Source organism: Zootoca vivipara, chromosome 6 (genome assembly GCF_965207765.1).
Source record: "Zootoca vivipara chromosome 6, rZooViv2.hap1.1, whole genome shotgun sequence".
Taxonomy (NCBI): domain Eukaryota; kingdom Metazoa; phylum Chordata; class Lepidosauria; order Squamata; family Lacertidae; genus Zootoca; species Zootoca vivipara.
The window spans coordinates 74,920,132-74,946,518 of record NC_142589.1 but is presented as its reverse complement, the minus strand read 5'-3'; the positions used below and the strand labels follow the sequence as shown (position 1 = coordinate 74,946,518).

The 26,387-nt window shown below is 48.8% G+C and overlaps 1 protein-coding gene across 22 annotated transcripts in view; it reads left to right on the top strand.

Moving 5' to 3' along the window:
• The window catches only part of ARHGEF1 (Rho guanine nucleotide exchange factor 1), a 51,714-nt gene extending 26,061 nt beyond the window's left edge, over positions 1-25,653 (top strand). For 3 of the 22 annotated variants that reach the window (XM_060275605.2, XM_088672630.1, XM_088672641.1), the window contains 22 exons: positions 603-638; positions 2,184-2,333; positions 2,480-2,582; positions 3,225-3,236; positions 4,077-4,265; positions 6,698-6,882; positions 7,952-8,098; positions 8,458-8,540; positions 10,303-10,428; positions 11,228-11,342; positions 11,806-11,906; positions 12,468-12,545; positions 13,197-13,272; positions 14,034-14,201; positions 16,740-16,827; positions 17,442-17,543; positions 18,404-18,474; positions 18,602-18,772; positions 19,485-19,655; positions 19,772-19,944; positions 20,609-20,706; positions 21,761-25,653. In XM_060275605.2, coding sequence (XP_060131588.1) covers positions 603-638; positions 2,184-2,333; positions 2,480-2,582; positions 3,225-3,236; positions 4,077-4,265; positions 6,698-6,882; positions 7,952-8,098; positions 8,458-8,540; positions 10,303-10,428; positions 11,228-11,342; positions 11,806-11,906; positions 12,468-12,545; positions 13,197-13,272; positions 14,034-14,201; positions 16,740-16,827; positions 17,442-17,543; positions 18,404-18,474; positions 18,602-18,772; positions 19,485-19,655; positions 19,772-19,944; positions 20,609-20,686 — 2,423 coding nt within the window. In that variant the 3' untranslated portion in view covers positions 20,687-20,706; positions 21,761-25,653. Of the gene's footprint in view, positions 1-602; positions 639-2,183; positions 2,346-2,479; positions 2,583-3,224; positions 3,237-4,076; positions 4,266-6,697; positions 6,883-7,951; positions 8,099-8,457; positions 8,541-10,302; positions 10,429-11,227; positions 11,343-11,805; positions 11,907-12,467; positions 12,546-13,196; positions 13,273-14,033; positions 14,202-16,739; positions 16,828-17,441; positions 17,544-18,403; positions 18,475-18,601; positions 18,773-19,484; positions 19,656-19,771; positions 19,945-20,608; positions 20,707-21,760 lie in introns of all 22 variants that reach the window. The other 19 variants (XM_060275600.2, XM_060275601.2, XM_060275612.2 and 16 more) reach the window with 16 other exon arrangements.
• The last annotated feature ends 734 nt before the right edge of the window (positions 25,654-26,387 follow it).

Sequence of the window (26,387 nt, the reverse complement as noted above, 5' to 3'; positions counted from 1 at the left end):
GAAATGAAGGCAGCCCCCAAAGTGGGTGTGTCCACTCTTGCCCCCATGCTGGAAACAACAGGACAACATAGGGACAAGGGAGGGTCGAGGCTGCATAGAAAAGCTGCCCTCTTCTGAGTTAGGTCAGTATAGCCTGCACCAACTGGCAGCAGCTCTCCAGGTTTCTTGCATGCAGGGCAGATGGCCTTCCACTGAGCAACAACCCTTCTCTGGAAATGCCCAGGACTGACCTCTCTGGAGGAGGTTCTCCTCTAGCTAGTAATTGTATCTTAGAATCCCCTTAGAAGAATAACCCCTTAGAAGATCAGGGGTTGTCCCCTTACTCATAAATTTATAATGGGGTTTTTCCCTCCTACAAGCCCACAAAACTGTCCAGTTTGCATGCGCCAGGCCAGCTTGAGTGGTGAGTCTGGCATGCTCTTTGCCCATAAATATTTTTAATAATAATAATAATAATAATGGAGGATTATTATTATTATTTAACGCAGGCAGCCGTTGTGTCCCTGGGTGGGATTTGATTTTATACCTCTCTCTTCCCCTGCCCAGTTTTGCCTTCCCTCCTCCATTTCTCCTCCTCTTCTTTTTTCCTGCATTTTTTGTAGATTCTGATTACAGACAATCCAAACCAGAGGGTGAAGGTACCAGCGCCCCTCCTCTTCCCCCCACCCCAATAACGCATGACACCCCATGTGTCACCTTGTCCCTCTCTTTGCGGAGGGGTCCGCATTAAACTAATGCACTCCCTTGTAACCTCAGGAACTAACTTTTTGTATTCATGGTTTTCACATAACAACATCCTCTTTCACATAACAACGTCCTCCTCCGCGCTGCCCCACCCTCCTGATCATACTATATTACTAATATATCACATACATTCCTGTACAAGCCCATCATACTCGTCAACATTATCGGAAAACTTCCTTGGCATGCTGTGGCTGCTCGCTGTGTCTGTCTGGGGGAACCGTGTCTGTATTGGCTTTAAGTTGGGCAAGTTAAGTGGGAGAGGAGTCCTGGGTTCCTTCCTCTTCTCTGAAGGCTTGTGCACTTACAAAATAGTGCCCTTACACATTTTGCATGCACCCCCCCCAAAAAAATCTAATTAGCTTTGCTAATTGTCACGGACAATGTTTAATAGATTATTGTATTTTAATGTTCTGTTGGAAGCCGCCCAGAGTGGCTGGGGAAACCCAGCCAGATGGGCGGGATATAAATAATAATAATAATAATAATAATAATAATAATAATAATAATAATAAATAATTTTTTATTATTCACAGGGGTAGACCCTCATAACGTCTGCATTCAGTGAAGGGTTAGGATTTGAGCAAACACATAAATTCATACATTTAGCAAGGGCTAGAAAATAATGTCAGCTATTATTGAGGTTTATTGGGGGTGGGCCTTGAAGAAACAAAAGGCTGATAATTGCCTGGTTTGCTTGATCGTGGCAAGCCACCCGCAAAACATCAGGCTCTCTGCCCAGTAACTTTTGTGGTAGGATAGCTCAGTCAGTAGAGCATGAGACTCTTAACCTCAGAGTCATGGGTTTGAGCCCCACATTTGGTGAAAGATTCCTGCATTTCAGGGGGTTGAAATAGACGGCACTGTGAATCAGACCTTTGACCTGGCCAGTTCAGTATTGTCTTCACCAGTGTCTCCCAAACTTGGGTCTCCAGCTGTTTTTGGACCACAACTCCCATCATAACAAGCTATCGGGACCCCAGTGGTCAGGGATGGTGGGGATTGTAGTCCAAAAACAGCTGGAGACCCAAGTTTGGGGAAACCCTGATTTAAGGTATTTACTGCACCATCCCACTGAAATAGCCTATCACCAGCAGTGGCTCTTCAGGGTTTTGGGCAGGGTGTCTCTCCCAGCCCTACTGGGAGATGCCAGGGATTGAACCAACGACCTTCCACATGCAAGTCAGATGCCCTAACCACTGAGCTATGGCCCTGGTGCCTTGTGGGAAACTATCCAGAGCTAAATGACATCCTTGCTTCTCGATCCAGCATCCGATATGGGGAGAGGTTTGGTATGTGCACAAGCCTTCAGAAGCGGGGGAAGTACAGGGAGGGGAACTATGCATTTAAAGTGATTAGAGAGCGCTATATGCAAGGACTCTTGTGTCTTCTAAAGCTTATTCCCCCTCCCCATGTTTTTGTTTTTTCTGTCTCCTTTACAGCAGCTGATAAGGCGCCGGCCTCGGACAGGAAAGGAAAGCTATTGGAGGGAGGCCCAGGGCGGGGCAAGGGAAACTTTTCGGGGTCGGATCCTGCGGGAGTGTCCGTCACTGTTCACCCCCCTCCTGGGGAGGGCAATGACAGAGAGCAGGGTGAGAGACCGGGTGAGGCCAAGGGTGGAGGAGCTGGGGGAGGCACTCTAAAAAGGGGACAGGCAAAGGTGTTTGTGCCATTCCACCTGCCCTTTCCCCCCCCCCCACTGATGCCTCCCCTCCTGTTCTCCCTTTGCCATATCTAGGTGTTGACAGTCAGCTTCCAACGGATGCCTCAGACTCCCCGGTTACAGAGCAGCCGTTGGCTGGGGAGCAGCCCCCAGCTGAAGATGGCACAGAAAACGAAAGGTGAGAGGGGCACCGTTTTGGGAACCTTAAGGAAGGTTGAGGGGGAAGGGGGGAGGAGACCAGCAATCCCACACACCCTCCCCTCTTTTGAATGCTTATTTATGTGTGGTTTGGTGATGCTCTGCCTGGGTACGCAGACAGTTGTTGGGTGTGCTAGTCTAAGGCTGGGGAAAGCTCCCATCATCCCTGACCACCCGTCCTGCTGGCTCGGGCTGATGGGTGTTGAGATCCAGTGACATCTGAGAAGCCACAACTTTCCCGATTCCCTGCTCTAGTCCGTTTAATCTGGAGTAAAAAGATATGGGGGTCTTGCATAAGCCCAGAGGGGAAAATCTCACGATGTCTCCAGGGTCCTGTTGTCACTTGATTACTTGACTCTTCCCTTCTCAGGGAACAGTATTCCTTTATTCTCTCTCATCCAGGTTCTCTGGTGTTTGTATGTAAAGAGGGGTGTTTCGTTGTCGTTGTTGTTTTTTTAAAAAGACCCTCTTTTCCCATAGCTTCCATTTATAAAATAAAATAAAATGAGGATAGCATTCCTTCCCTCTATTTCTCTCTGTCTCTTTTTTCTCTCTCTCTCTTTCTGTCTCTTCTTTCAGTGTTAACCAAATCACCCTTCTATATTCTGTTCTTCCCTTCTAGAAGGCGAAAAAGGTTGGTGGCTTCCTCTCACACACACTCCCTCACCCTTTGCATGAATTCCTTCCTCAGGGAAAGACACGCGAGCCGAGTTAAGTATGACCTTGTTACCCAAAGCTGCCTGGTTGGAACGGTGGTGTCCCTTTCGGCAAGTCCGTTGCTTGCGAAGTGGCGCCGTACGATGTTTGTTTAGGGGTGGCTGGGAGGGGGCTAATTGGCTCAGTGACCCCTCCCTTGGGTGCAACACAGTGGTGAACTTGGGGGTCATTGCAGCAGGTTCTGAGCCCCCTTCCCTGGCCCCAGTAATGCTAGCGGCGTGGGGTGTTGGGCTTCACAAGAAACAGGGTTCCTTTTGAAGTTGCACCCTCTTAAGAGGCTGCACCTGTTCTCTGAGGCATTGTATCAAGCCTTTGCATGGCAGCCCGGGGGATCCTGCCTGTGCCGGAGCGTCTCCCCACTCTCCCCTGTTCTGGTGCATGGATCTCTTACTGGTTCTGGGATTCTCACTTTTTCCCCTTTCTCTTCCCTTGTCTTTCCACTGCCGCATGTGCTGGTGTCTGTTTTCTTCCACTACCCCACCCAATTGGGTGCTTGCTTGGCTCGTTCACTTATTGGTTGTGACCCTCCGCTGTCTCCTCTCCCACTGGTGTATGGTGCGCTACACCCCACCCCGCCGTCTCTCGTGATTGGTCCGTGGCCCTCCCGTGTCCCGTGGCTCATTCCACCGCCCTTCTCCGTCTCCAAATTCGGCTCGTCCAACCCAACGGCTCTCCCCCGCCTGCGTCTTTTTTGATGTGTGTGTCTGTGGCCCCCCCACCCGGCTCCGCCTTGCCTGCCTCCCCACCCCCTCGCCAGGCTGTCAGCAAAGCTGGGCCGCTCCGAGAGCCTGCGGGTATACGAGCGGAAGCGGTCTCAGCGCGGCTCAGCCAAGGGCAAGCAGCCACGATCGCGGAGCGACGTGGACGTCGAAGCCGCTGCCCGTGCCAATGAGATGGAGGAGAAACAGTCCCTAGAACAGGCTCGGCAGAAGCAGGGGAGTCGCAAGTAGGTGAAGAGATGCCCCCCCTCTGGAGAAGCCCCCCCAGGAGGGGACGGAAATGGGGCACCCACGCCAGGAGTCAGGTTTCAAGCCTTTGCAAATCCCATCCCAGAGTTGGTCTTGTTTACCGTCTGCACTAAATGCTGGAGTGATGGTAGTTTTCTCCCCCACTAACCAGTGTTGGAATCTCAGCTAGGTGCCGAATGGCACCCTAAACCTATTTAACCTTCGCCCCAGTGGTATGTGTCTATTTGCCAGAGGGTTGGGCTCCTATGATTCTATTTAATCTTGGTTACATTGCTTGACTGCAGCTTGCTATTACAGCAGTTTTTGGTCCCAGTATGCAAGGAGAATTGCACACAGTGGAAATGGAAATGGCGTTAACTATGGACTAAGGCAGAGGTTTTTTAAACTGTGGTCTGTGAGTTCAGTTTGCAGCAAGGCTGCAGTACATTCAGATATATCTCTACTCAACCCTGCCTTTACCTTCCTTCATGTGATGATGGAGGACTAAGGTCCCCAGCAAGTGGCCCATGATTCAAGCAGCAGCACAAGACGTGGGTCTTTTGCTGCACATGAGTCAGCTGGCTCGATGGAGGCATCAGTCGCCAACCTGGCGCCCAGAAATCTCCACGTGGTCACAATTGGACCCGCGCCACTAGCAAAACGCGCCTGGCACCGAGGGAATTTCGAGCACTGTGGCTAACCGCAGGGATGAAGTACTCCAGCTCCACACATGGACTGCTTCAGAGAAAAGTAAACAACAGCTGTTGTGTCTCTCCTTTTGCCACAGTGCCAAGAGGTACCTTTATCCTATATCCCCTGCTGTTGAACTAGGGCAGAAGGTCTCAACTTTTCTTCTTCTTTTACCACTTGAAAATTTCTGGGACCACTTAATAAACTTGTTTGTCCGACAATTCCAAGCACACACAGAACTCATATTTTTATAACACTTCTTCATCAATACCAACTTCACACTCGAAACCAGTTCTTTATTATGGAAATTGTGGTCCCTAGGCTAAGCTGCTAGGAAAGCCCCCTTTAACTGTTTTTTAAAAAATTAATTAATTGGCTATGCCAGTGCCATATTATGAAAATCACAGGCCCTAGGCCAACACTTTGTTGGTCTGTTCAGTAGTCTGATCAAAATGGCCTCTGTTTCCATTGTCGGGAAAATAACTGCTCAAGCACAGAGCCAAATGGAGAGAATCTCAACTGTTCCACAGTATTTCCATGGACCATCTGCGTAGAGCTTGTGGACCATCCATCGTCCACAGACCACACTTTTAAGAACCTCTGAGCCAGGGAAGATGTAGGCTTGGAAACAGCCACTCTAGCCCAACTATGTCTTCTGCCCAGGAGGACCAAAATAGTTCTATTCTCCCGAATAAACCACTTTCTTGTTCAAGCTTCCCATGGGAAATAGTAAAGTATAACTGGTTTTTACAGCTGTAATTTAGCCAGAAACTACCACTTCCCAACATCTTCTGCTGGTTTGCCACTGGTAAGATGCCAATGGAGAAAACACTCAAATGAATAAAAAAGCATTTGATGAATTGATGACGTCTATGGAAAATATTAATAGCAATTACATGGGCCAGGAGGTTTGATTTAATATTTGTTTTCCGGTTTTCCAGAAGCAATGTTGAGCTCAAAGTGGCTCAAAATAAGAACAGCGTTTAACTTTTTTAATTATTTTTATTATTGTTGTTTTAACATACAAATAAGGAGAAAGCAAAACAAATTCAGCAAACAATACAATACAAACTTGTAGTGATTCAAAATATCAAAAGTGGCTGCAGAGCACCACCCCTTCACCAGTTGACTTGCTAGCTTTGGGAAAGGGCTGCTTTACTCAGTGCAGCAGCACAACCCCAGAAGCAAGATCTTTCCAATCTTTATTTCCTTTCTACCCTTGGAGAAAGAAACTGATCAGTTGCATCTTGTTTTTGGAGGGGGTGCAACAACAGATTCCTTAGCATGATGGGATTTATTCAGTGGGAAGGAAGAGGCTGGGAAGGAGGAGAATTGCAGTCGCCTCTTCCTCTGATCTTGACAATTTTGTAACTTCTGAAGAGGGAGAAAAAATAAAAATATTAAGAGACTTTGATCTGGTGGGATAAGACCTGAAAGGGAGGTGCTTTTTGAGCTCTGTGAATGTGCCCTTACTGATTCCTCTGTCACATAACTTTTTGGCAGAAGGGGAGTTCTGCATCTGCCATTTTGCGATACAGCTATGCTGCAAATGTAGAAACAGGTTTAACCATTATGGCTTCACCCAAGGAACCATGGGAATTGTAGTTTTGTGAGAACTACAAACTGCCGGAGTGCTTTGGGATGGGCCCGTGACAATGCTTAACTTGTTGCTCTGTTTTTGCGTTGGCCTGCCCTCACTTTCTGTGTCTTCCTCTCTCTCTCTCTCTTTGAACCTCTGCAGTCTAGAGCCGGGAGGGGCTGGGGGAGGGGAGCCCCCGCCGTCCTTTCTGCATCCCCAGTCTGAGGAGACTGAGCCGCGTGTTTCGGAACTGGAGCTTGACCCGCCAAACTGGCGGGAGCTCGTCCCCAACGACACCCTCCTCAGGCTGAAGAAAAGCGAAGTGAAGCGGCAAGAGGTCATTAATGGTACGTAGCTCGCTCTCACCCCCGTGTTTCCCACAGCATCAGTTGGGGCTGGGAAAACAGACAAGTCAAGGGAAGATGGGAAGAGGGTGGAACTGAGCGCAAAGCAAAACATTGGGGCTGGACTAGATGACCCTTGGGGTGCCTTGCAGTGCCACAATTCTATGATTCTTAAGAGTGATACACCCTTTCCTTTAGATCCCTTTTTAAGCTGCGAAGGGGCATTCTTCCTATGAGGAAAGGTTGCAGCTTAATACACAATTCCAGTACAATTTCAGTTATGTCACATAACTTTAAAAACAGTTGCTTACTCACTCGGTTGTTAGCGTTCAGCCCCGGGGTCTTTATAGATGTTGCTCTGCAGTTTTGTGATTGGTGTTAACTGTAAATTTTATCTGCACTAGACTTTGCCTTAACGGATTTCTTGGTTTAAATCAAGCTGTGCCGTTCCTTGTGGGTGGGAGGGCGGGATGCAGATATTTGGAATAACTGACTTGTCCCTGTTTCAGCAGGACTAGAAACTTGCTTTATTCCTTTTAAAAGAAATTATAAGTGTGACACACCTACCCCATCGCCTCCAGTGCGGTACTTACAACCCCTGTTTGCTTTTCTATGACACGCCTCCCGTTTATCCCTCATGCGCATTAATATCTAAATTGTATAGGAACTTCAGGCCTGGGGGGGGGTCAAATGTGGCCCTCAAGGCCCTTGGGAATCTCCCTAGGCCACACCCACTTGGGAATCTCCCTAGGCCCTTGGGAATCTCCTGTCTGGCCCTTGGGAATCTCCCTAGGCCACACCCCCTCCTGAGTCAATTGCTCCTCCTCGAGTGCTTTTGCCTTGCTGGAATATGCCCTCGAATACTGTGATCCTTGGATGAAGGGTGCTGCATTAATTAAAATGAAATAAAAAGGCTGGCTTGCTTGGAAAAAGGATAGGAAGAGGTTTGTGTGAGAGTGAAAAGCTACTTTATATTCATTTTTCTGCCCAAGGTTGGAAAGGGTTCCCGACACATCTGCACTACAGGGAGCGGACACCTGTCCTGACATTCCCTCCGTCTTTTCTCCCGCAGAGCTGTTCATCACCGAACACGCCCACCTGCGCATGCTCCGGGTGCTGCTAGAGGTCTTCTACCAACCTCTGCTGGCCGAAGAGCACTTCAGGGAGAGCGAACTGGTCAACATCTTCCCCAGCTTGGAGGACTTGATCGATGAACACAGTGAGCAGATGGGAGAGGAAGTGGGGTGGGGAATGAAGAGGCAAGGCCGAGGCAATCTACCAGACACACACACACACACACACACACACACACACAGGCCAGGTTTATTTACCCAGAATAGCTGCAGTTCCTTGGCTATGTGTTTCAATCGTGGGCACCCACGTACCGTGGAACAAGGAACAAGGCCTGGGCGAGTGGAGAAGGGTCTTTGAGCCTGTAGGGACGTCCAGCTTGTGCTGGTTCCTTCAGCGTATGAGCTGGTGCACACTCTGTAAATGAGAATTTCCTTGAGGAGAGGAGGTCATTGCGCTGTTTTTTTCATAACCAGTGTCTCTCTCTCTGTGTGTGTCTTTTCTCAGAGGTGTTTCTGGAGAGCTTGAAGAAGCTGAGGGAGGAAAACAATTCCCTTGTTTCTGAAATCGGGAGCACTCTGCTGGCTCGGGTAAGAGAGTTTGTGGGGGGGAGGCCAGCTTGGGATCGGTGTTTTGAGGGACGGGGGGCAGCGTTGGGGAGGGTCGTCCTGAGAAATTAAAAGGCTTTGAAGCAGGGATCAAAAGCTCAGACAGGTCCATGGATGAGAAGTGGAACAGACTGAAGCATGTCAGCTGAGGCAATACAGGTGAAACTCGGAAAATTAGAATATCGTTGAAAAGTGCATTTAGTTCCGTAATGCAACTTAAAAGGTGAAACCAATATATGAGATAAATGCATGACATGCAAAGCAAGATATGTCAAGCCTTGATTTGTTGTAATTGTAATTATTTGTCCTTAGGCGGGTCAATTATAAATGGAATGTAATTAATGAAATGTAATAGCGATGTTTATTTTTTATTTGTTTTGTAACGTATTTGTTTTATTACTGTGGAATTTCCAAAAGAAAGCATTTGTAAAAATTAAAATAAAAATAAACATAATTTGCATTACTGAAATAAATGCACTTTTCGACGATATTCTAATTTTCCGAGTTTCACCTGTAATGAAGAGCGTGAGGTCAGATCAGAGCTTCGTTTTGATGAAATGGGATGCTTGCCGTCTACAGAGCTGATGTAGCATATTGAGTACAAACTATATAAGCTCAAAGCTCTCCTCTGGTTTGAGTGGTCAGGGAGCTCCCTGGGTGATCTTGGGCCCAATCGGTCACCCTCAGCCTAATCTCCTTCACAGGGTTGTTGTGGGGATAAAATGAATGGGGGGGGAGGAGAATTGTGCATGGCACCTTGGGCTTCTTGGAGGAAAGGTGGGAGCCAAATGCAACCCATCAGTCAATCCATGAATGCCCTATTTGACCTTAATCAAGGCACACATTAGGCTCTGTAGCCAGACATATATCTTACTATTTTCCATTTCATTTGGCTATCATTTTTCTACTGCTTCTATTAATACATCTGTTTTAATTCGGATGGATGGGTTGTTCTTATTGTTAACGTGAGCTCACGCTGTTACTTTTAAAATTTCTGTTAACATTTGCAATAAAAATACGCATTTCGAAAAAACGAAGGCTTGAGCTGTCTCCACCCCACTCTGTGATACGGATATACTCGAAGCGTAGCCCATGAGCTGGCAGGTGGAGCATAAAAATATTGCAAGGGGTAGGACCATAAGGTCTTTAAAAAAATAAAATTAGCACTAAAGAACATCTCAAACAGCTCCTAAATGATCCCTGTGGAATCTTTGCTGTCATGCCCATGCGTGAAATATATCTTATTATGTTACTTATTATGTTACTGTATGTATCTCGTTTTTTCTCTTCCAAAGGAACATGCTAGGGGGAGGGAAGGAATGGTTTCAAATGGGTGAGGGGAACCTTTGTCCGCCCAGAGGTTGATGAACACCCCTGGCTATTGGCCGTGATTGCTAGGGCTGATGGGAGTTGTAGTTCAGCTACATCTGGAGGGACAAAGGTTCCCGACTTGTGGTTTAAACCGTACAGTGAAGGCAAATCCTGGGAATGGGCCCTGTCAGAAAGAGATTTTTCCCCTGAGATCCCCAGATGTAGATTGGGGGGGGGGCAGGATAGCAACTTTTGTGTGGCTCATCACTTAATGGCTGCGCAGGTGAATTCAGCCCAGGTAAATGGTATGAAGAGGCAAAGGTGGGGGGCAAGGCAGAGGTTATATTGGCTATCAGAAAGGGACTGAAGGTTTGTAAGATCCCTCTGTGTGATCAACTCGCCAACCTTCTTTTCCCCCCACCCCCACCCCCAGTTTGATGGTTCTGAAGGAAACTGGTTCCAGAAGATCTCGGCCCGTTTCTGCAGCCGCCAGTCATTTGCTCTGGAGCAGCTGAAAGCCAAGCAGAAGAAGGAGCCCCGTTTCAACCAGTTCATCCAGGTAACTGCTGCTGGAGACTGGGGATAGCTCAGTCTGTTGAGCATGAGACTCTTAATGTCAGGGTCGTGGGTTTGAGCTCCACGTGGGGCAAAAGATTCCTGTATTGCAGGGGGTTGGACTCGATAACCCTTGGGGTACCTTCCAACTCTGCAATTCTATTATTCTATTAAATCACCTCTCCTTCTAGGGTAGGGCCATGTGTTTTCCACTGTTCCTTTCCAGTGAAAAAAATTGGTATAGGCTGTACAATTCAGCATCCCAAGAAACCTTTCATGTTGTACAAAAACAATGAATTAAGTTTCCAATTCTTAAAGGCTGTGAGGTAATTCTGAGGCAATTCTCTTATTAGTGTGAATGCGTAGCTCCATGAGGCTTAAGCATACAGAGAATAAATTTTCGTAAAGCATGTGCCTAATTAAGAATTATTTTGAGTAACTTTATTTGGCTTTTTTGTGGAAGAGATTTAAAAAACAAACAAACAAACAAACTAGCAGGCCTGGTTAAGGGTGGTACTCAATGCTAGGTCCAGTGGGTCTACTCTAAGTAGGACTTGGTTGAAGACAGCCCTAGGTTCCTACTCCCTTTCTCCCAGTGAAATATTTCCCTGTTAGGGTCAGGTGATAGTATTTCATTAATCAAAAGTATATGCCATTAAGAAGGGGGGGGAGTTGTTGTTTTTGCAAACACTGAGCTTGGATACCGATCCAGAAAAACGACCCCAGGGAGGCTTTCCCCATCATACCTCCTCCAGTTACCCAGACTCAGTGAGCAGCCTGGTGTGTCCTTCTCATCCCTGCAGGAGGCAGAAAGCCAGCCTCGTTGCCGGCGGTTGCAACTGAAGGACATAATCCCCATCGAGATGCAGAGGCTGACCAAGTACCCGCTCCTCCTTCACAGCATTGCCAAATGCACAGGTGAGCAGAGAAGGACGGAGGTCGCTGTGGCTTGAGTGGGAGAGGTGAGACAATCGCAAAGGGACAGCTAAGCCAAGGGCGGAACAGGTGAAATACTATACATTTGAAGTGCTGGGGTAGCCGCTTTAAATATGCATGGCTTCCCCCCCCCAAAGAATTCTGGGAGCTGTGGTTTTGTTAGGGGTGGGGTTCAGAGTTGTTGGAAGGGCCCCCCTCTGTCCTCCTCCCAAAGCTATGATTCCGAGTTCCCTGTGAAGAGGGATTGGTTGTGAAGACACTCTGGGAGATTGCCAGAGTCTTGATTTTGCTGCCGGAAGGGACAGTATTCTTCCCCTCCTGGGGAATAAAAACCCCAACTCTGAATCTAGATCTGAGCTGAATTCTAGTTAGGGAAACACTGGGGCTGTATTTAACGGGATGCCTTTTGAAAAATCACTTCCACCTTTTTCAACCCGTGCTACAGAGGAGGCCGAGGAACGGCAGAAAGTGCAGAGGGCAGCTGACTGCTGCCGGCAGATCCTCAACCACGTTAATCAGGAGGTGCGCAACATGGAGAACTTTCTGGTAAGTGCCCTTCTTCTTCTTCTTCTTCTTGCTGCCTGACAGCATCATGCCTCACGGGCTGCCTCTCCCCATACGAACCAATCGGGACCCTGCGATTGTCACCCGAGGCCCTTTTCTGTACGCCAACACGAGAACGGGCCTTTTCAGCGGTGGCTCCCTCCTTTTGTGGAGTGTGCTCTCCCCAGGGAAGCTCACCTGGTGCCATCATTACTTAAATTTAGGCACCAATCAAAACGTTTGTTTTCTCCAAGTCCTTTGGCTTTTATTTACTGTATCTGTGTCCTTCAGCGGGTGGGGACGTTTTCATCCTGTCTTAAAAAAAAATTATGAATGAGTTCTCTTATGTTTTGCTTTATGCTGGTTTTAAGGCATGTGTTATTATTTATTTATTGTTTGCAAATCACTTTGAGTTAGCCTTTGTGTGTGTGGTTTTTTTTTTTTTAAAAAAGCGACTAATAAGTTTGATAAATGAATAGATTCCTCTCTGTTGGGCAGTTGCTCTTTCTAATCCTCCCTTGGCCCCCCCCTCTCTCTGTGTCCCCTCTTCTCTGCACTTTTCAGAAACTGAAAGATTATCAGCGTCGCCTGGACCTCTCCAACCTGAAGCAAAGTACTGATCCACTGCTTAGTGAATTTAGGGTGAGTTTCTGGCCTAGTATTTCCTCGCTGGTTGCAGACTGGGGAGTTGGGAACTTGTGAACGCCCAAATATTCTCCCATCGTCCCTGACTTTGGACCCTGCTGGTTAGGGCTAATGGAGTTGCATAGCTGCCAAGTTATCCCTTTTTTAAAGGGATTTTCCCTTATGCTGAATAGGCTTCCTCGCGAGAAAAGGGAAAACCTGGCAGCTATGTGGAGTTGTAGTCTAGCAACCTATTCAACGGGGTGAGGAGCAACTTCTCTCTCATAATTTTCACCTGTTTCCTCGAGGGAGCCTGCCCCCCTTTTAATAACTTTTGCAGTAGGTAGCATGTCTTTCCATGCTTAGGCTGCACCTGTTGAGTTTCAGGCCGTCATGCGGCTGCTATCAAGGGGGAAGGGGCCTCTCTTTTGAACTGTGGCTTTAAGGCTGCTCTGAGCCAACTGGTCTGGTGCTCTCAATTTACGTAATGAGGTTCGTAAAATTATAAGAGTGTTCCTTGGATTTGGAGTGAGAAGGGTGGTCTTCCCTGAGCTCTGGTTTCCCCAGGGCCCCCAGATTTTATCTCCGCGCTCCTTCTTAATGCAGCTCTTTGTGCATGAAATGATAACTTATGCAAAAGCTCGGGCTGTAACTAGCTCTTTCCCACAGAACATTGACATCACCAGGAAAAACCTCGTGTATGAGGGACCCCTGACTTGGCGTGTCACCAAGGATAAATCAGTAGGTAAGTAGAGCTCAGGCTCACTCTTCCTTGGAAGCCTTCCTTGGCTAAACTTTGGGACAGGGCTTTGATTCTAGAACTTCTCATTGATGCCAGGGGTGGCGCGCTGACGCAATTGAAATAAGATTTGAGTGGATTTATTTATTTAAATCCTTCTCACCCCACTCTTCAGACCCAAAAATGATTTGAATGGGACCCCTACAGGTCTTGCAGTCGAAAAGGCATGGCACGAGAGGAAAATGGATTGGTAGGGAGGAGGAAAAAAGAAAGCTCAGGCACCGTTACAGAGTTCTTGCAATGACCAGCTGGAAAGGCATTATTTCAAGGAGAGGAGGAGTGGGTTTCCTTCACTGAAGAACAATCCCCACATCTGGGACTGACCTTGTGGGCAGTTTCCCCACCAGCCTCACTGAATAATGGACCTGCTGTCTTCCCAGCATTTATTTTATATCCGTATTGGTACAATCCTTCACTTGAGTGCCGGGAGACTAGCGGGGAGGTCAGCGTAAGGGGACTGCGCTTGGTAGGCCTTTCAGCCTTGATTGGGCCCTGGGGCCCCTACGCAACCTTATTGACATTGACTACATTTGAGAATTGTGGGCGTGGCTTCTGAGTCAAAGGGGTGGGCCTTTCGATGGCTCCACCCCCCTCAGGGCTGCCTTTCTTTAAGCTCAGCTTTGGTGAGGGCCTGGGTTTCCCAGCGAGGCTCGGAAGTGTACGTCAGACCTCTGACCTCCTCTCTCTCACCCCCCCCCCAAAAAAAGATGTCCACGTTCTCCTGCTGGACGACATCTTGATGCTTCTGCAGAAGCAGGAGGAGCGATTGGTCCTCAAGTGCCACAGCCGCACCATCACCCCAACCCCTGACGGGAAGCAGATGCTGAGTCCCATCATCAGCCTCAATTCGGCCATGACGCGCGAAGTGGCCACAGGTGGGTGAGGTGGAAGCACCTCCGCTTTGAAGGTGCGTGAATCAGGACCGGAGGTGTAGTTGGAACCAGTCAGTGTGAAAGGAGGCAAGATTGCCGGTCGAGGGCGGAGGAGCAACACGGAGGAGTTTGTTTGCTTTTTAATTATTATTTTTTGAATTTATATACCGACCTATACCTGGGGGGTCTCAGAATAAAATCAAGATATAAAACTGCAAAATAATAAAAATAAAAACAACAACCCAATAGCCGCCCCCCCCCACCACAATAAAACTCATTTTAAAAAGGGCATAAGAGTTATTGTTCTGTATGCTTCAAAGCTAAGCATTTAGGGACTCTGAGAACACAAGGGGCTTTGGGTTGAAGAGAATGGTGTTCAAGTTCTGTTAAATGCAATGGAACTTCAAGGAAGGCACAGCTTAGGTCAGGCATCCCCAAACTGCGGCCCTCCAGATGTTTTGGCCTACAACTCCCATGATCCCTAGCTAACAGGACCAGTGGTCAGGGAAGATGGGAATTGTAGTCCAAAACATCTGGAGGGCCGAAGTTTGGGGGTGCCTGGCTTAGGTCACTCGGAAGATACTGGAGCGCTCCAGGTCTTTTGCACAGAAATTATTATTATTATTACTATATTGAAAAATTACTGTATAATATTAGAAGCAGTCATTGCAGGGTTTTTAAGCAGAGGTTGGATGGCCATCTGTCATGGATGCTTTGGTTGGGATTCCTGCATTGCAGGGGGTTGGACTAGATGACCGTTGGGGGTCCCTTCCAACTCTACAACTCTGTGATTGTATGACTGTATAATATTGAAGGGGTGTGACTGTGAGGGGACATGGCTGTGAGGGGGAACCGAAGCACCAAAGTTAAGTCACACAGCACTAGATTAAGAATGTGGGGAGGGGGGTTCCCCCCAAGGAAGCTTTTAAGCAGAGGAGGAATACTGTTCGGTGGTAGAGCATGTGCTTTGCCTTTGGGGAGACCCCAGGCTGGCTCTCTCAGTGAATGAAGGAACTTCAGGAACAAGATTGCTGGAACCTACAAGGAAGGCCCAGCAGGCTTTTCTTAGTTAGGCAGGACAGTTCCCTGGCATTGAGGAAACTTCGTATGATGATTACCTTTCTTTGGTTGTGGAAGAAAAGGAAACCTTGAAACAGAACAAGCAGTACAAGCTAAATTAAAAAACCCAAACCTTGCAGCAGCTATTAATAGTTTAGTGTTCGGCTCAGGGCCATTCTTGTCTCCTATGCTGTTTTTAAATAAAAGATTCGGACGGAAGCCACAAACAGCCTAGATCCTGCCTTGAATAATCTAAAATTCTGCTGCAAGCACTGCCCTGACTGGAGACGGTCTCTGTATTGTTGGCCGTGCATCATCTGCACCCAGGCAGCATGAATTCTGTGCCAGGAATGCGGAATTCTGCAACCTACGCAAACTTACATGCAGGTCGGGCAGTTTTTTAAAAAAATTAATTTGGCATGAATTGACAGCAATCCTCTCTATTCCTGATACACTGGGACCCAAGATATGCTGCTGGTGCTGTGGGCATGGTAGCCCACACAAGCTCTGGGTAAGGGGTTTGGAGGAACCATGCAACCAGGAAAATTTCCACATCCCACCAATCAGAGGCCATGCAGGTGAGGATTCCTCCCTCACCCACCCACTGCACTGCCTGCCTGCCTGCCTGCCTGCCTGCACATAGAGGCAGCCAATGAACTTATGGGAACAAGAATCCCCTTAGCTCTGGCACAGAGAAGCTCCATGCCTCTCTGCCTTGCCCTCGACACTCTCCCGAGACCATGCCCATCACCGGCACTGCTTGACCCATAGAAACATAGCAAGGGTCTTCAGGTGCCAGACATGTCCAACAGGTAGATTGTGATCTACTGGTAGATCTCCGGACGTCTGCGGTAGATCACTGGTGGATCATTGGCTCCCCCCAAAGAAGCTGAACAACTGTGGCTCCCCTAAAAAAAAGCTCAACATTTTACCTCCTCCCTGAAAAAACTCAACAACTGACCCAAACCCCCCAAAAATGGGCCTTCCTCCTTCCTAAGAAAAGCTCAACAACTTTGACCTGAACCCAAAAAAGGGGGTAGATCACTGCCAGATTTTAATTCTGTGAGTAGATCGCAGTCTCTTGGGAGTCGGCCATCCCTGTAACCCCCTGCAATGTAGCAGTCTTTTGGCCAACGTGGGGCTCGAACCCACGACCCTGAGATTAGGAGTCTCGTGCTGTACCGACTGAGTGCATCTGCAATGTTTCTGCCTGGCTAGAATTTGCCCTTGAAACTCCGATGATGCCTCTTCCTTGCCTGGATGGAAGGCAAGAGGGAAAGTGTGTAGCCTATTGTACAAAGGTATCATTTACACTCGTCCAGTTTCACCTCTGGCCCTGCCTACCCCTGGCATGCGGCCCCCGGAAGGTTGGCTGGAAACGTCCTATTGGGCAAACCTTGGCCGGCACTGGGTGCAAGTTTTGAGATAGGTCTTCCTCCTCTTTTTTGATTCTGAACCTGCCGTTTCCTTCTCTCCTCTTAGATATCAAGGCTTTCTACGTGATTTTCAGCTGGGAGGACGGAGCTCAGATCTATGAGCTGGTTGCGCAGACGGTGTCGGAAAGGAAGAAGTAAGAAACGGGAGGCGAGAGTGAGATGCTGCTGGCTGGGGGGGGGGAGGTGGGCATTGACTGCTGGAGCACCAAATGGGTTGGTCCAGCCAATACCACCACAGCCTGATGCCCTACAGGTTTTGGCTCGCTGGCTGATGGGCGTTGTAGCCCAAAACATCTAGAAAGCACCAGTTTGGGGAAGGCTGGGTTTATTCAGTGGTTGGCAGAAACAGAGGGGTGGTAGTTTTGGAGGCGAGGGTGGTTCAGTTTTCTCAGCTTCAATCCAGGGTCAATTTTCAAAATATGACTTTGCCTAGCACCAAGGTCTTTAAGCTTATTATTATTATTATTATTATTATTATTATTATTATTATTAGAATTTGTATACCATTCTATACTCACAGATGCCATTTCTTAATTTGAGCTGAGGCTCCTCCCTGGGCTTATAGTGATGGGTGTCTCTGAGCATGTTCCAAGTGCCTCCGCCATAAGCAGTACATTTGGCATTTAAGGGGCCAGGCTTCCACGTTTGGAGATTCCAGGCCAGTGTGAGCCCCGGCCCCTCTTAACTGTTGTCGAATCAACCAGTCAGTTTTTGTTTTACCAGATTCCCTTCTTTTGTTCTTTTCTAGCTGGTGCAGTATGATCAGCGAAACAGCCGGCTGTCTGAAGGTCCCCATTAAACCACGGCTTTCAGTGCCAAACAGTCGGTCTTCACCACACAGCCCCAGCTTGTAAGCCTGGCGTTCCTGGGGAGGGAAAATGTCTAAACCTTTCTCGTACCAAAGGCCACATGGGGCATTTTCTGGGGCCTGCATGCCAGAAGCAAGTGGGGCAAAGTCAGAGGCAAAAATGAGGAGGGTAGCGGATGGGACGTTTTCTTTTGTGCGTTCCAGCCATGCAAAACCCAGGAGGTTTTACAAACATAACCTCCATGCAGTGTCTCTCCATCCAGACTAGTGAGAGGCAGTATCACAGTTCAAAGAAAGGTCCCACCCAGGCAGAAGCATTTGAGGTGGGGGCAGAGTGAGAAGACTGGGAAGAGGAGGTGGCAGAAGCTGAAGAGGTAACAGGGTTTACTGAGCAGGGAAAGTCTATGGCAGAGAGAAGTGCAGAATCAGAGGCAGAAGCTGAAGCAAGAGAGGGATGGCCAAGAGGCAGAGAGGAGTCAGGCTGGTGAAGAAGTCAGGGTGTCTCCCCCTCCTGCTGAGACACGCTCCCCTCCCTGCTGGTCTCCCAGGACCAGAAGTGGTATGAAGCGGGAGTAGCAAAGACAGGCGTGCTGGCATAGTCTTAGATTGCTTGGGAAGGACCGGGGGGGGGGGGAGCTTTAGGCAGCTGCCTCATAGGGGCAAGGCCCACCAAGAAGAGTTGCTGTGCTCATGAGGCCTGGCTCCTCTGAGCAGGCTTTGTTTCTTCTACTAAAGAGTTAACTTCACTTACTCAGTGTGATTTATTGCTGGCTGGCTCCCTGACACTGGAAGGGCTGTCTCATTGTGGGGGGGGGGGAGAGGAAGGATCCAGCCTGTCAGTGCAACCCATTTCCCCGCCGCTGGCATAGATCTGCACTCACAACTTTTTCGTTTTCCCTCAGCGGCTACTCAGAGGGGTTGCTGGGCGGCGCGGAGAACGGCAGCTCCCACAAGGAGACCCTGCATTCGGAGGGTGAGTTTGCGGCCAGGCGGTTTTGAGGAGGCAAACAAGAGTTCTAGGTTCTTCCTGAGCTCAGAGCCAGGGATTCCAAGGGGCTTTTTGAGAGCAGGGATCCGATTGGTCTTTTGGTACCCCAAAGCAGAGCGGGAGAAGGACGGGATGCTGGAAGGGGCCGAGTTCGAGGGGCGCAGCCCTGTGAGCGGACCGAAGCTGGGCAAGGCAACGGAGGAGATCTTGGACGACATGCTGAACTTGCACAAGCACCAACCCGTAGGCCAGGGGGCCCTGTCATCTGCCGCACAGGACAGAAGTATGTAACACTACCCCCTTGGAACTCCCTGCCTGTTGACACCAGGCAGGCACCTTCAACTGTGCATTTTTCAGTGTCTGCTTAAAAACATTTACGTTTAGGCAAGCCTATCTAGACATGTAGAGCAGCCTTTCCAAAATTGCTGCTCTCCAGAGATTTGGAGCTACAACTCTCATTGGCCCTAGCCAGGTCTGCAGAAGGCTAATGTAGAACAGGCACCCCCAAACCACGGCCCTCCAGATGTTTTGGCCTACAACTCCCATGATCCCTAGCTAACAGGACCAGTGGTCGGGGAAGATGGGAATTGTAGTCCAAAACATCTGGAGGGCCGAGGTTTGGGGAAGCCTGATGTAGAATGTTGACATGTCTTTTAATCTGGATTTAAGCATATCATTGATTTTGGTTTTTTAAAATGACTTTGAGGTTTGTTTGTCTTTACAGTAAAGTGGTATGTAAATTGCATGAAGCAGATAGATCATCCAGGGCTGGCGGGAATCGGCGGCCCTCCAGATATCGTTGGATTTCAGCCTCTAGCCAGCACGGCCGGTGGCAAAGGATGATGGGAGTTGTAGTCCAACAGTACCTGAAGCGCCGGAGGATTCCCCCCTCCCCTCCTCCATTCTTTCCCCTCCCCTCTGCAGAGATTCCTTCTGCCCCCACATCCCCAGCCCCAAGGAAGATGAATCTCAACCCAGACTTGTGTCCTTAACAGTATCAGCCCTGAGGAGGCTACTTCAAGTATCGGAGGAAGGAGAGGTTGCCTTCCCAGCAGCAGAACCTGTGGACCGTCCACCAGAGAACGGGAACCCCCGCGAGGGAGAAGAGGAAGAGGAGTGGGAGACGGGTCATGGGACGGAGGCAGACAGCAGCCGACGGCATCCAGGTGGGGGTCTGAGAGCCAGGTGCCTGCTGGGAAAGTCAGCCAGGGCTTGACGAGAGAGGGGCATGCTGGGGGAAACGGGGGGGAGGGGGGGAGAGAGAGGCATCATAGAATCATAGATTCCCCTCCCTTCCTCTTGGCAGGAGGTCTCCCCAATGGCCCCTTGGAGCCAGAGTGGGGCTCAGAGCACCTGGATAGGGAAGGATCCAGTTCCATAATTCTGACCCACCAACAATCTGATGGGGTGAAGCATCACCTGCGGCTTTTAGAAGATGCGATCCAGGGTCTGAAGGTAAGAGAGGGCTGCAAAGGCACACACGCACACACACCAATGTGGCATGCTCAGAATTTACTGTGCAGTTTTGCACCTGTTTGCTTTCCTTGCAGAACTAAACCTGAGCCCTGGAATATTAATTTCCAAGGTAGTTTGGAAAGTGCAGAAGCTGGTGAAGGCCGGCAGGGAGGAAGGTGCCAGGGGTTTGCCATTGAAGCAGGAATGTGGAGCCCGTGGCCCTGCAGGTGTCCTTCGACTCCAGCTCCCAGCTGTCCAAGCCAGCATGCTCAGTGGTTTGATAGGGGGCTGTTGCCCTGAGGGGAAGGGCTGCAGCTCAGTGGGTTAGAACATCTGCTTTGCATGCAGAAGGTCCCTGTTTAATTCCCCAGCATCTGAAACCCTGGAGAGCTGCTGCCAGTCAGTGCAGGCAGGCCTGAGATAGATGGACCCAGTGGTCTGACTCTGTATAAGGCAGCTCTTCCTGTGTGCAGTCCAGCAACATCCAGAGGGCGCCACGTCGGCCGATCTAGAACGGCTGGGCTGCAAAGGTTGAACCCTCTCACCCTTGAGAGTTGTGAGTGTCCAGAAGGAGACTCGGGCCTGCATATGCTTGTCCCCACATCCCTCCTTCCCCCTCTCGATGAATATTTTCCTCAATCTGTTTGTCTGCCTGTCGTACTAGGAAATTGAAGCGGATTATTGGCACCTGCAGCAGCTGATAGGAAAACTCACGCCATCTCAGCCGCCCAGTTTCACATGAGGCGTGGCCAAGCCGAGAAGGTAATGGAAGAAACAGGCTCAGTTCGGGATATCCCAAAAACTCAGTGCATAACTGGCTTCCTCTCACCACCCTGTGTCCTTTGGTTAGGCTGATAAGACAGCAGTTGGCTCAGGATGAGCTTCATGGCTGAGCAAGCCAAGTTTTTGAAATAATAATAATAATACGTGTTTGTGCCTCAAAATTTAATTTAAAAGACAAAACAGTGCCTCCACTGAGGGAAGTTTAGGAATCGCTCAAGCCACTTTTATGTAAATCCCACCCATTTGGTATTTTTTGTTTTAAATGGGTGTGTAATTTGCTGTGCTTTTAGCTTGTAGTAAGTCTCGCTGCCTGTTTATCCAAACATCCTCTGGCTTGTTGAGCCAGTTTTTAATCAGCCCACCAGGAGAACTCTCTGCTCCCCAACCTCCGGACCCCTAACCCTCCCATCCTTTCTTGTTCAGATGTACCTGGCAGTGGGGGCCTGTGAGTGGAACGGCAGGAGGGTGGGAAGGGTCTGGTAGGCCCGACATGTATCCATAGCAACCAGGAACCAGTGAAATGTAGTTAGGAATATTGGGGGCCACGGGAACTGTATTTCCCATGGCTCCTAGCAGTCCAGGATGCCTCTAGGGCAGGCACCCCCAAACTTCGGCCCTCCAGATGTATTGGACTACAATTCCCATCTTCCTCGACCACTGGTCCTGTTAGCTAGGGATCATGGGAGTTGTAGGCCAAAACATCTGGAGGGCCGCAGTTTGGGGATGCCTGCTCTAGGGCCTTGGGTGGGGGAGGAAGGGCCTCTGTGCGATTCCTTCCTGTCACTGCCAGGCAGACTTGTATGGGAAAGGACAGAGAAGGTGCAGGAGAACAAGTAAGCAGGAAATTTGCCAAGCGTTATGAAGGGGGCCTGAATTTTAGTCGGGGTTTGAGCTCGGGCTCCAAAGCAAACAAGTGCATTTCTTAAAGTGCCCCACCCGCTCCAGTTCCAAACTCGAGTGACATCGCTGCTTGCTGCTGCCCCATTCTCACCGTCGTCTTAATGGCTTTCTATGTCGTCTTTCCCCTCTCCAGGCCTGTCTTTAACAGGGAGGAAAAGGGATCTTTTTTGCCAACCGCTCTCTCCAGCCAGATGTTCCTCCTCCTCCAACACCAGCAACCAAGTGCGGCCTACACTGCTTTTTGTATAGAGGATTTATAATGCAGGGAAAGATTCCGGGGTTATAAATATATATTATATATACATATATATATATATTCTACCTAGACCACGCTATAGGGGGCCATATTTAGAGGCTGCGGAACTGCATGTGAGTAAGGGGGTCAAACCCTTCCTGAGGGGTGGGGTTAGCTATGTCGTCAGGCCATAGAGCTTTTTCTTTAGCTATGGGAGTAATTTGTGGTGTCTGTCCCAAAGAGAGGCGAATTAAAAAACTGGGTCCCTGTGGCAGCTGTCTAGTGGACCAAAGATAAGGGTGGGGGGGGGTGCAAGGCACTTGTAGGCTTCAGAGCTCCACAGACCTATTCAGAACATTAACTGCTGGAGACATCAAACTTGACTTCCTTTCTGCCAAAAGTGACCAGCCAAATAATCTCAGGGAAGGTTTGCAAGGAGGGTATGATGATAACAATATCTAGCCCCTCCTCAAATTGTCAATCATCCTGGTGGTATAAGCTTGCCTTACACATGGACGTAACCCTCTAAATAGGCATTTGATCCTTTTAAAAAGGAAGCGCTTGGCGGCAGCAATCACCACGGTTTCATGGGGAGGCAAATCTTTAGCTCACTTAACTTGGTTTTCCTTGCCTTTACTCATCTCCCTGTCCCCAGAAACGCCCCACTTTTCTAGAATGAGTTTTTATCCTATTCCTGCCTCATTTATTCACATCTGCAGTCCTGCCAAAGCTGTCTCCCTCCATCCCTTGGCCCAATGCTACCTTGCCATTCCACACAGTGCTTTTGTTTTGGCACCAATTCAGCTGACACACACACACACACACACACACACACACACACACACACACACACACACACAAAAGCACACAGCAGGAAAGCCTTGGGTTTTTATGCAAACTGCATCAGCTGCCCTGAAACTGGTTCTCTCCCCGACACAAACCAACCCACCTGCCTACCCCCATCCCCATCCCAGAAGACTGGTCTCTCCTTGCTGGGTGACCCTTCACAGCTGGCTCACAACCTAACGGAAGGCGGGCTACCCCAGCAGTGCCATAACCACCTTCTGAAGAGAGGAGAAAAGGCAGATAAAATTATGAGATGAGCTTGAAGTTGTAAGTCTGAAGGCAGCGTTGTTCCAGCGGTGGATCAAGGGAGACCCCTGGTGTTCCTTAGAAATGCTTCTCAAGAAATTCCCCCCAGATTAGTAGTGGCAGGCAACCTCCCTGGAAATGCCGCTTGATCTTAACCTAGCCGGGTGCAGTTTCATGTGAGCCTTCTAGCCTGCCCTCGTCCCAACTCAAGGGACACCCGGAAGACTTGGCCAGCATGTGCAGAAACTCGATTGCGGGGGGTGGAAAGTTTTGTTTTTTAAAATGCAAGCTCCTGCTAGCAAAGCAAAATCCCAACCAGCCTCCTCCACAAAGCTTCTTTCTCACCACATCCCTGCTTTCTTTAGGAATTCCTGAGAAATCTTGGAGTTTGAGACCCAACAATGTGTATACCAAGGTTAAGCCTGAGCAGTTAGATAACACTTGTGCACACATTATTTGGAATCTGGGTTGCCTTTCACTTGGTGTTGCTGACCAGGTTATTCCCAGCACCGTGTAGCACTATAAAAGCTGCTTTTAGCCACAGGGTGCCACAGATGTAGAATACGAAAGCAAAACCACAAGGTCCTGGGTTGGGGTCTAATCCGTTATAAATGTAATTAATGCACGGACACTTGGCTGCCCTCCTGTGATATGCTGTTCCATGGAAGGGACAGCAGGTGGAGCCATATCAAGAAGTCAACCGGGGCCTCTTGGCTCTTCAAAGCGCTGGGGTTGTTGGCCTTTTGCAGTATTTTGCAGGAATTGAGTGTGGACTGGCAGGGGCATTCCCATTCCTCCTCCTGCCCCTGATTCCCCTTTGACTGTGTATGGAAGGGACTTGTCCTCGAAGCTGGTCTGTCGCATGGAGCAAGAGGGCTCTGGACCTGTAGAGGGCTGCTGAGCACCCAGACTTGGGGCTGGCTGCTGCTTCTAGCAACTCTGCTCACCCTCCCCAGCCAAGACACCTATTGTAGGACCCTTTGCCCAACTGGAGGGTTGCAATGGGTCCTCGCTAGGCAACTGCGGTGTGTTTCCTTCCTCCGGTTGCAAGAATTCCATCTGCTAAAACTAGTTTGAGGGGGATAAACACAAGTGGTGCTTTCACCGCAGAGGACAGGTGGCAGACCTAAGGGTTGAGGTGAGGGGGCAAAGTCAAGTGACACCTGCCGCCTGCCCCCCCCCCCACTTGATGTCCTCAGAGACTGACCTACACAGATATTGCACACGTTCCAGTTCTTCCAAGTGCCTTTTATACTTTTTGTTCATAATGTGCTTGTATGTTTAAGAAAACTCAATATTTTGCTGGGATATTATATATATATATATAAGGGAGTAGTCTTAACTCCTCCAGCTGGGGCTAAAAGCGAAGAAGAACCCAGAGGTTTTTTTTTATATAGAGTGATATTATATATATTAGTCTTTAGGGGATTTTTTTTTCTTATTACTGTACAAAGAGCATATACCCAGTATATTCGGAGAAGAGTGTGGCCTTCTCGGCTTCCCAGTATTATGGAATGTATAATAGCCCCTGCCAAATCTGTTGCAGTCAGATGAGGTGTTTTTTAAAGTCATACTTAAAGAAAGAAAATGAAATAAAAATCCTAAACTGCTCGGTGGGGGTGGGGGTGGGATAACATTCCCCAGGATCTGCTTTCACGTCTTTTACCATTGCTGTTTTGTACTTTCGTGAGACATTCTCAAGATCGTGCGCTATGGATTAGTTCCCCTGCTGCTGCGCCACACAGGCAAAAGTGCCGCACTTATTTATGTCTTTCCCCTGCTGTGTGGTGCCCTCCAGTTCAGACTCCCAGTTCCCATCAACCCCAGCCAGAGATGATGGGAGCTAGAGTCCAGCAACATCTGAAGGATGCTGTGTTGGCCACCCCCCAGCCCTGCACTCCTGTCTTAACCCTTCTACCCCACCTAGGAAAGGTTAGGAATGCAAGTTCTGCACTGTCCTGTCTGGGGCACAACTATTTTAAAGAAAATCTAAGGAAGAAGCAAGTTCTGCTTGACTTCCTAAACTTTTTAAAAAAGAAGCCTGAATCAGGCAGCATAGAATCCCCTCTTCAAAAACAAACAAACCTATGCTTATGAGTGCAATTCTCACAATCTCTGCCATTTTAACATTCTGGATTCTTGACCTAGTGTGCTGCCTCAGTCGCTAACTGGATTTCAAGAGCAGTTTGAGTCTATAGACTCGCACAAATCGGAACTTGTGCCATTGCTTGATCCTCCCCCCCCCCTTCCCCTGAATCGTGTGAATTAACCACGGGGTAGCTAATCGGTGGTCAGCTGTCTTGAGAATGCTCTCAACTTGAGCTCGGGGGTTGCTTTCCTTGAGTTCAATTGAGGATTGAGATCTGTGTAGTTACCTCTGCCTGGCAATGTTTTTGTATGAGGTTTGCAGTGAAAATACTAGCCAGAAGAAGAAGAGGAGGGTGGGGAGATCAGGCGAGTTTCCACTCTGTATAAGGATGGGGTAGAAGGGATCCTGGATTCCACATCCCTCCTGCTTATCTTGAGCACAGGAGTCGTGGGCCCCTCGGTTCTCCTTCCCGCACCTTACGTAGAGGGAAATCGGAGGCTTTTTGTATGTTACAGGAGGGTTACAGGTACGTGTAGGAGAGGCGAGGAAGAGACTGAACCAAAGATAACTTTTGTAAAAGATGCCAAATTAAAAAGCTATATTAATCGCAGCGGCCTTTGTGGTTGGAATACAGCATGCATTTGCGTTTCATGTCTCATTTATTGCATTGGGCTGGGCCAGATGATCCTTGGGGGAGGGGTGTCCCTTCAACTCTCTGATTTTGCCTGGACGGAACGTGCCCTTCAGTTACGGTGCCTTTTGGGCACACATGGAACTCTGACTCCTGTGTAACTTGAATATATAGCCTGCTGCACAGAAGGAAGAGCTTAAATCGTTCCCCTTCCACTCAGTTGCAGGCACCCCCTAGACCAGGCATTGGCAAACTCGGCCCCCCCCAGATGTTTTGAGACTTCAATTCCCATCATCCCTGACCACTGGTCCTGTTAGCTAGGGATGATGGGAGTTGTAGTCCCAAAATATCTGGAGGGCCGAGTTTGCCTATGCCTGCCCTAGACAGTTTCTCATGAAGAAATGTAGCCCTTGGGATTGAAAGAGTCACTCATCCCTATACCACGCAAGTGCCTATACTGTTAAATCTCTTCCTTTGTTCCTTGTCAGGCTTCGAACTGCCACCTTGTTTCGTTCCTGGCCTCTCACCCATGAGCACCCACTTTATTAATCCGTTCCCTTTTACCTGTGAGCAGCAGAGACTCGAGTGACGAATAGATATTTTATTGCTTTAGAGGCCAGCGATGTGCTGGGGTAAAATTCTTTCCCACCTCTTTTTTTTTTCTTTACACACTCCATAAATTAATATAGTATTTACAAAAAGGAAAGCGAAAA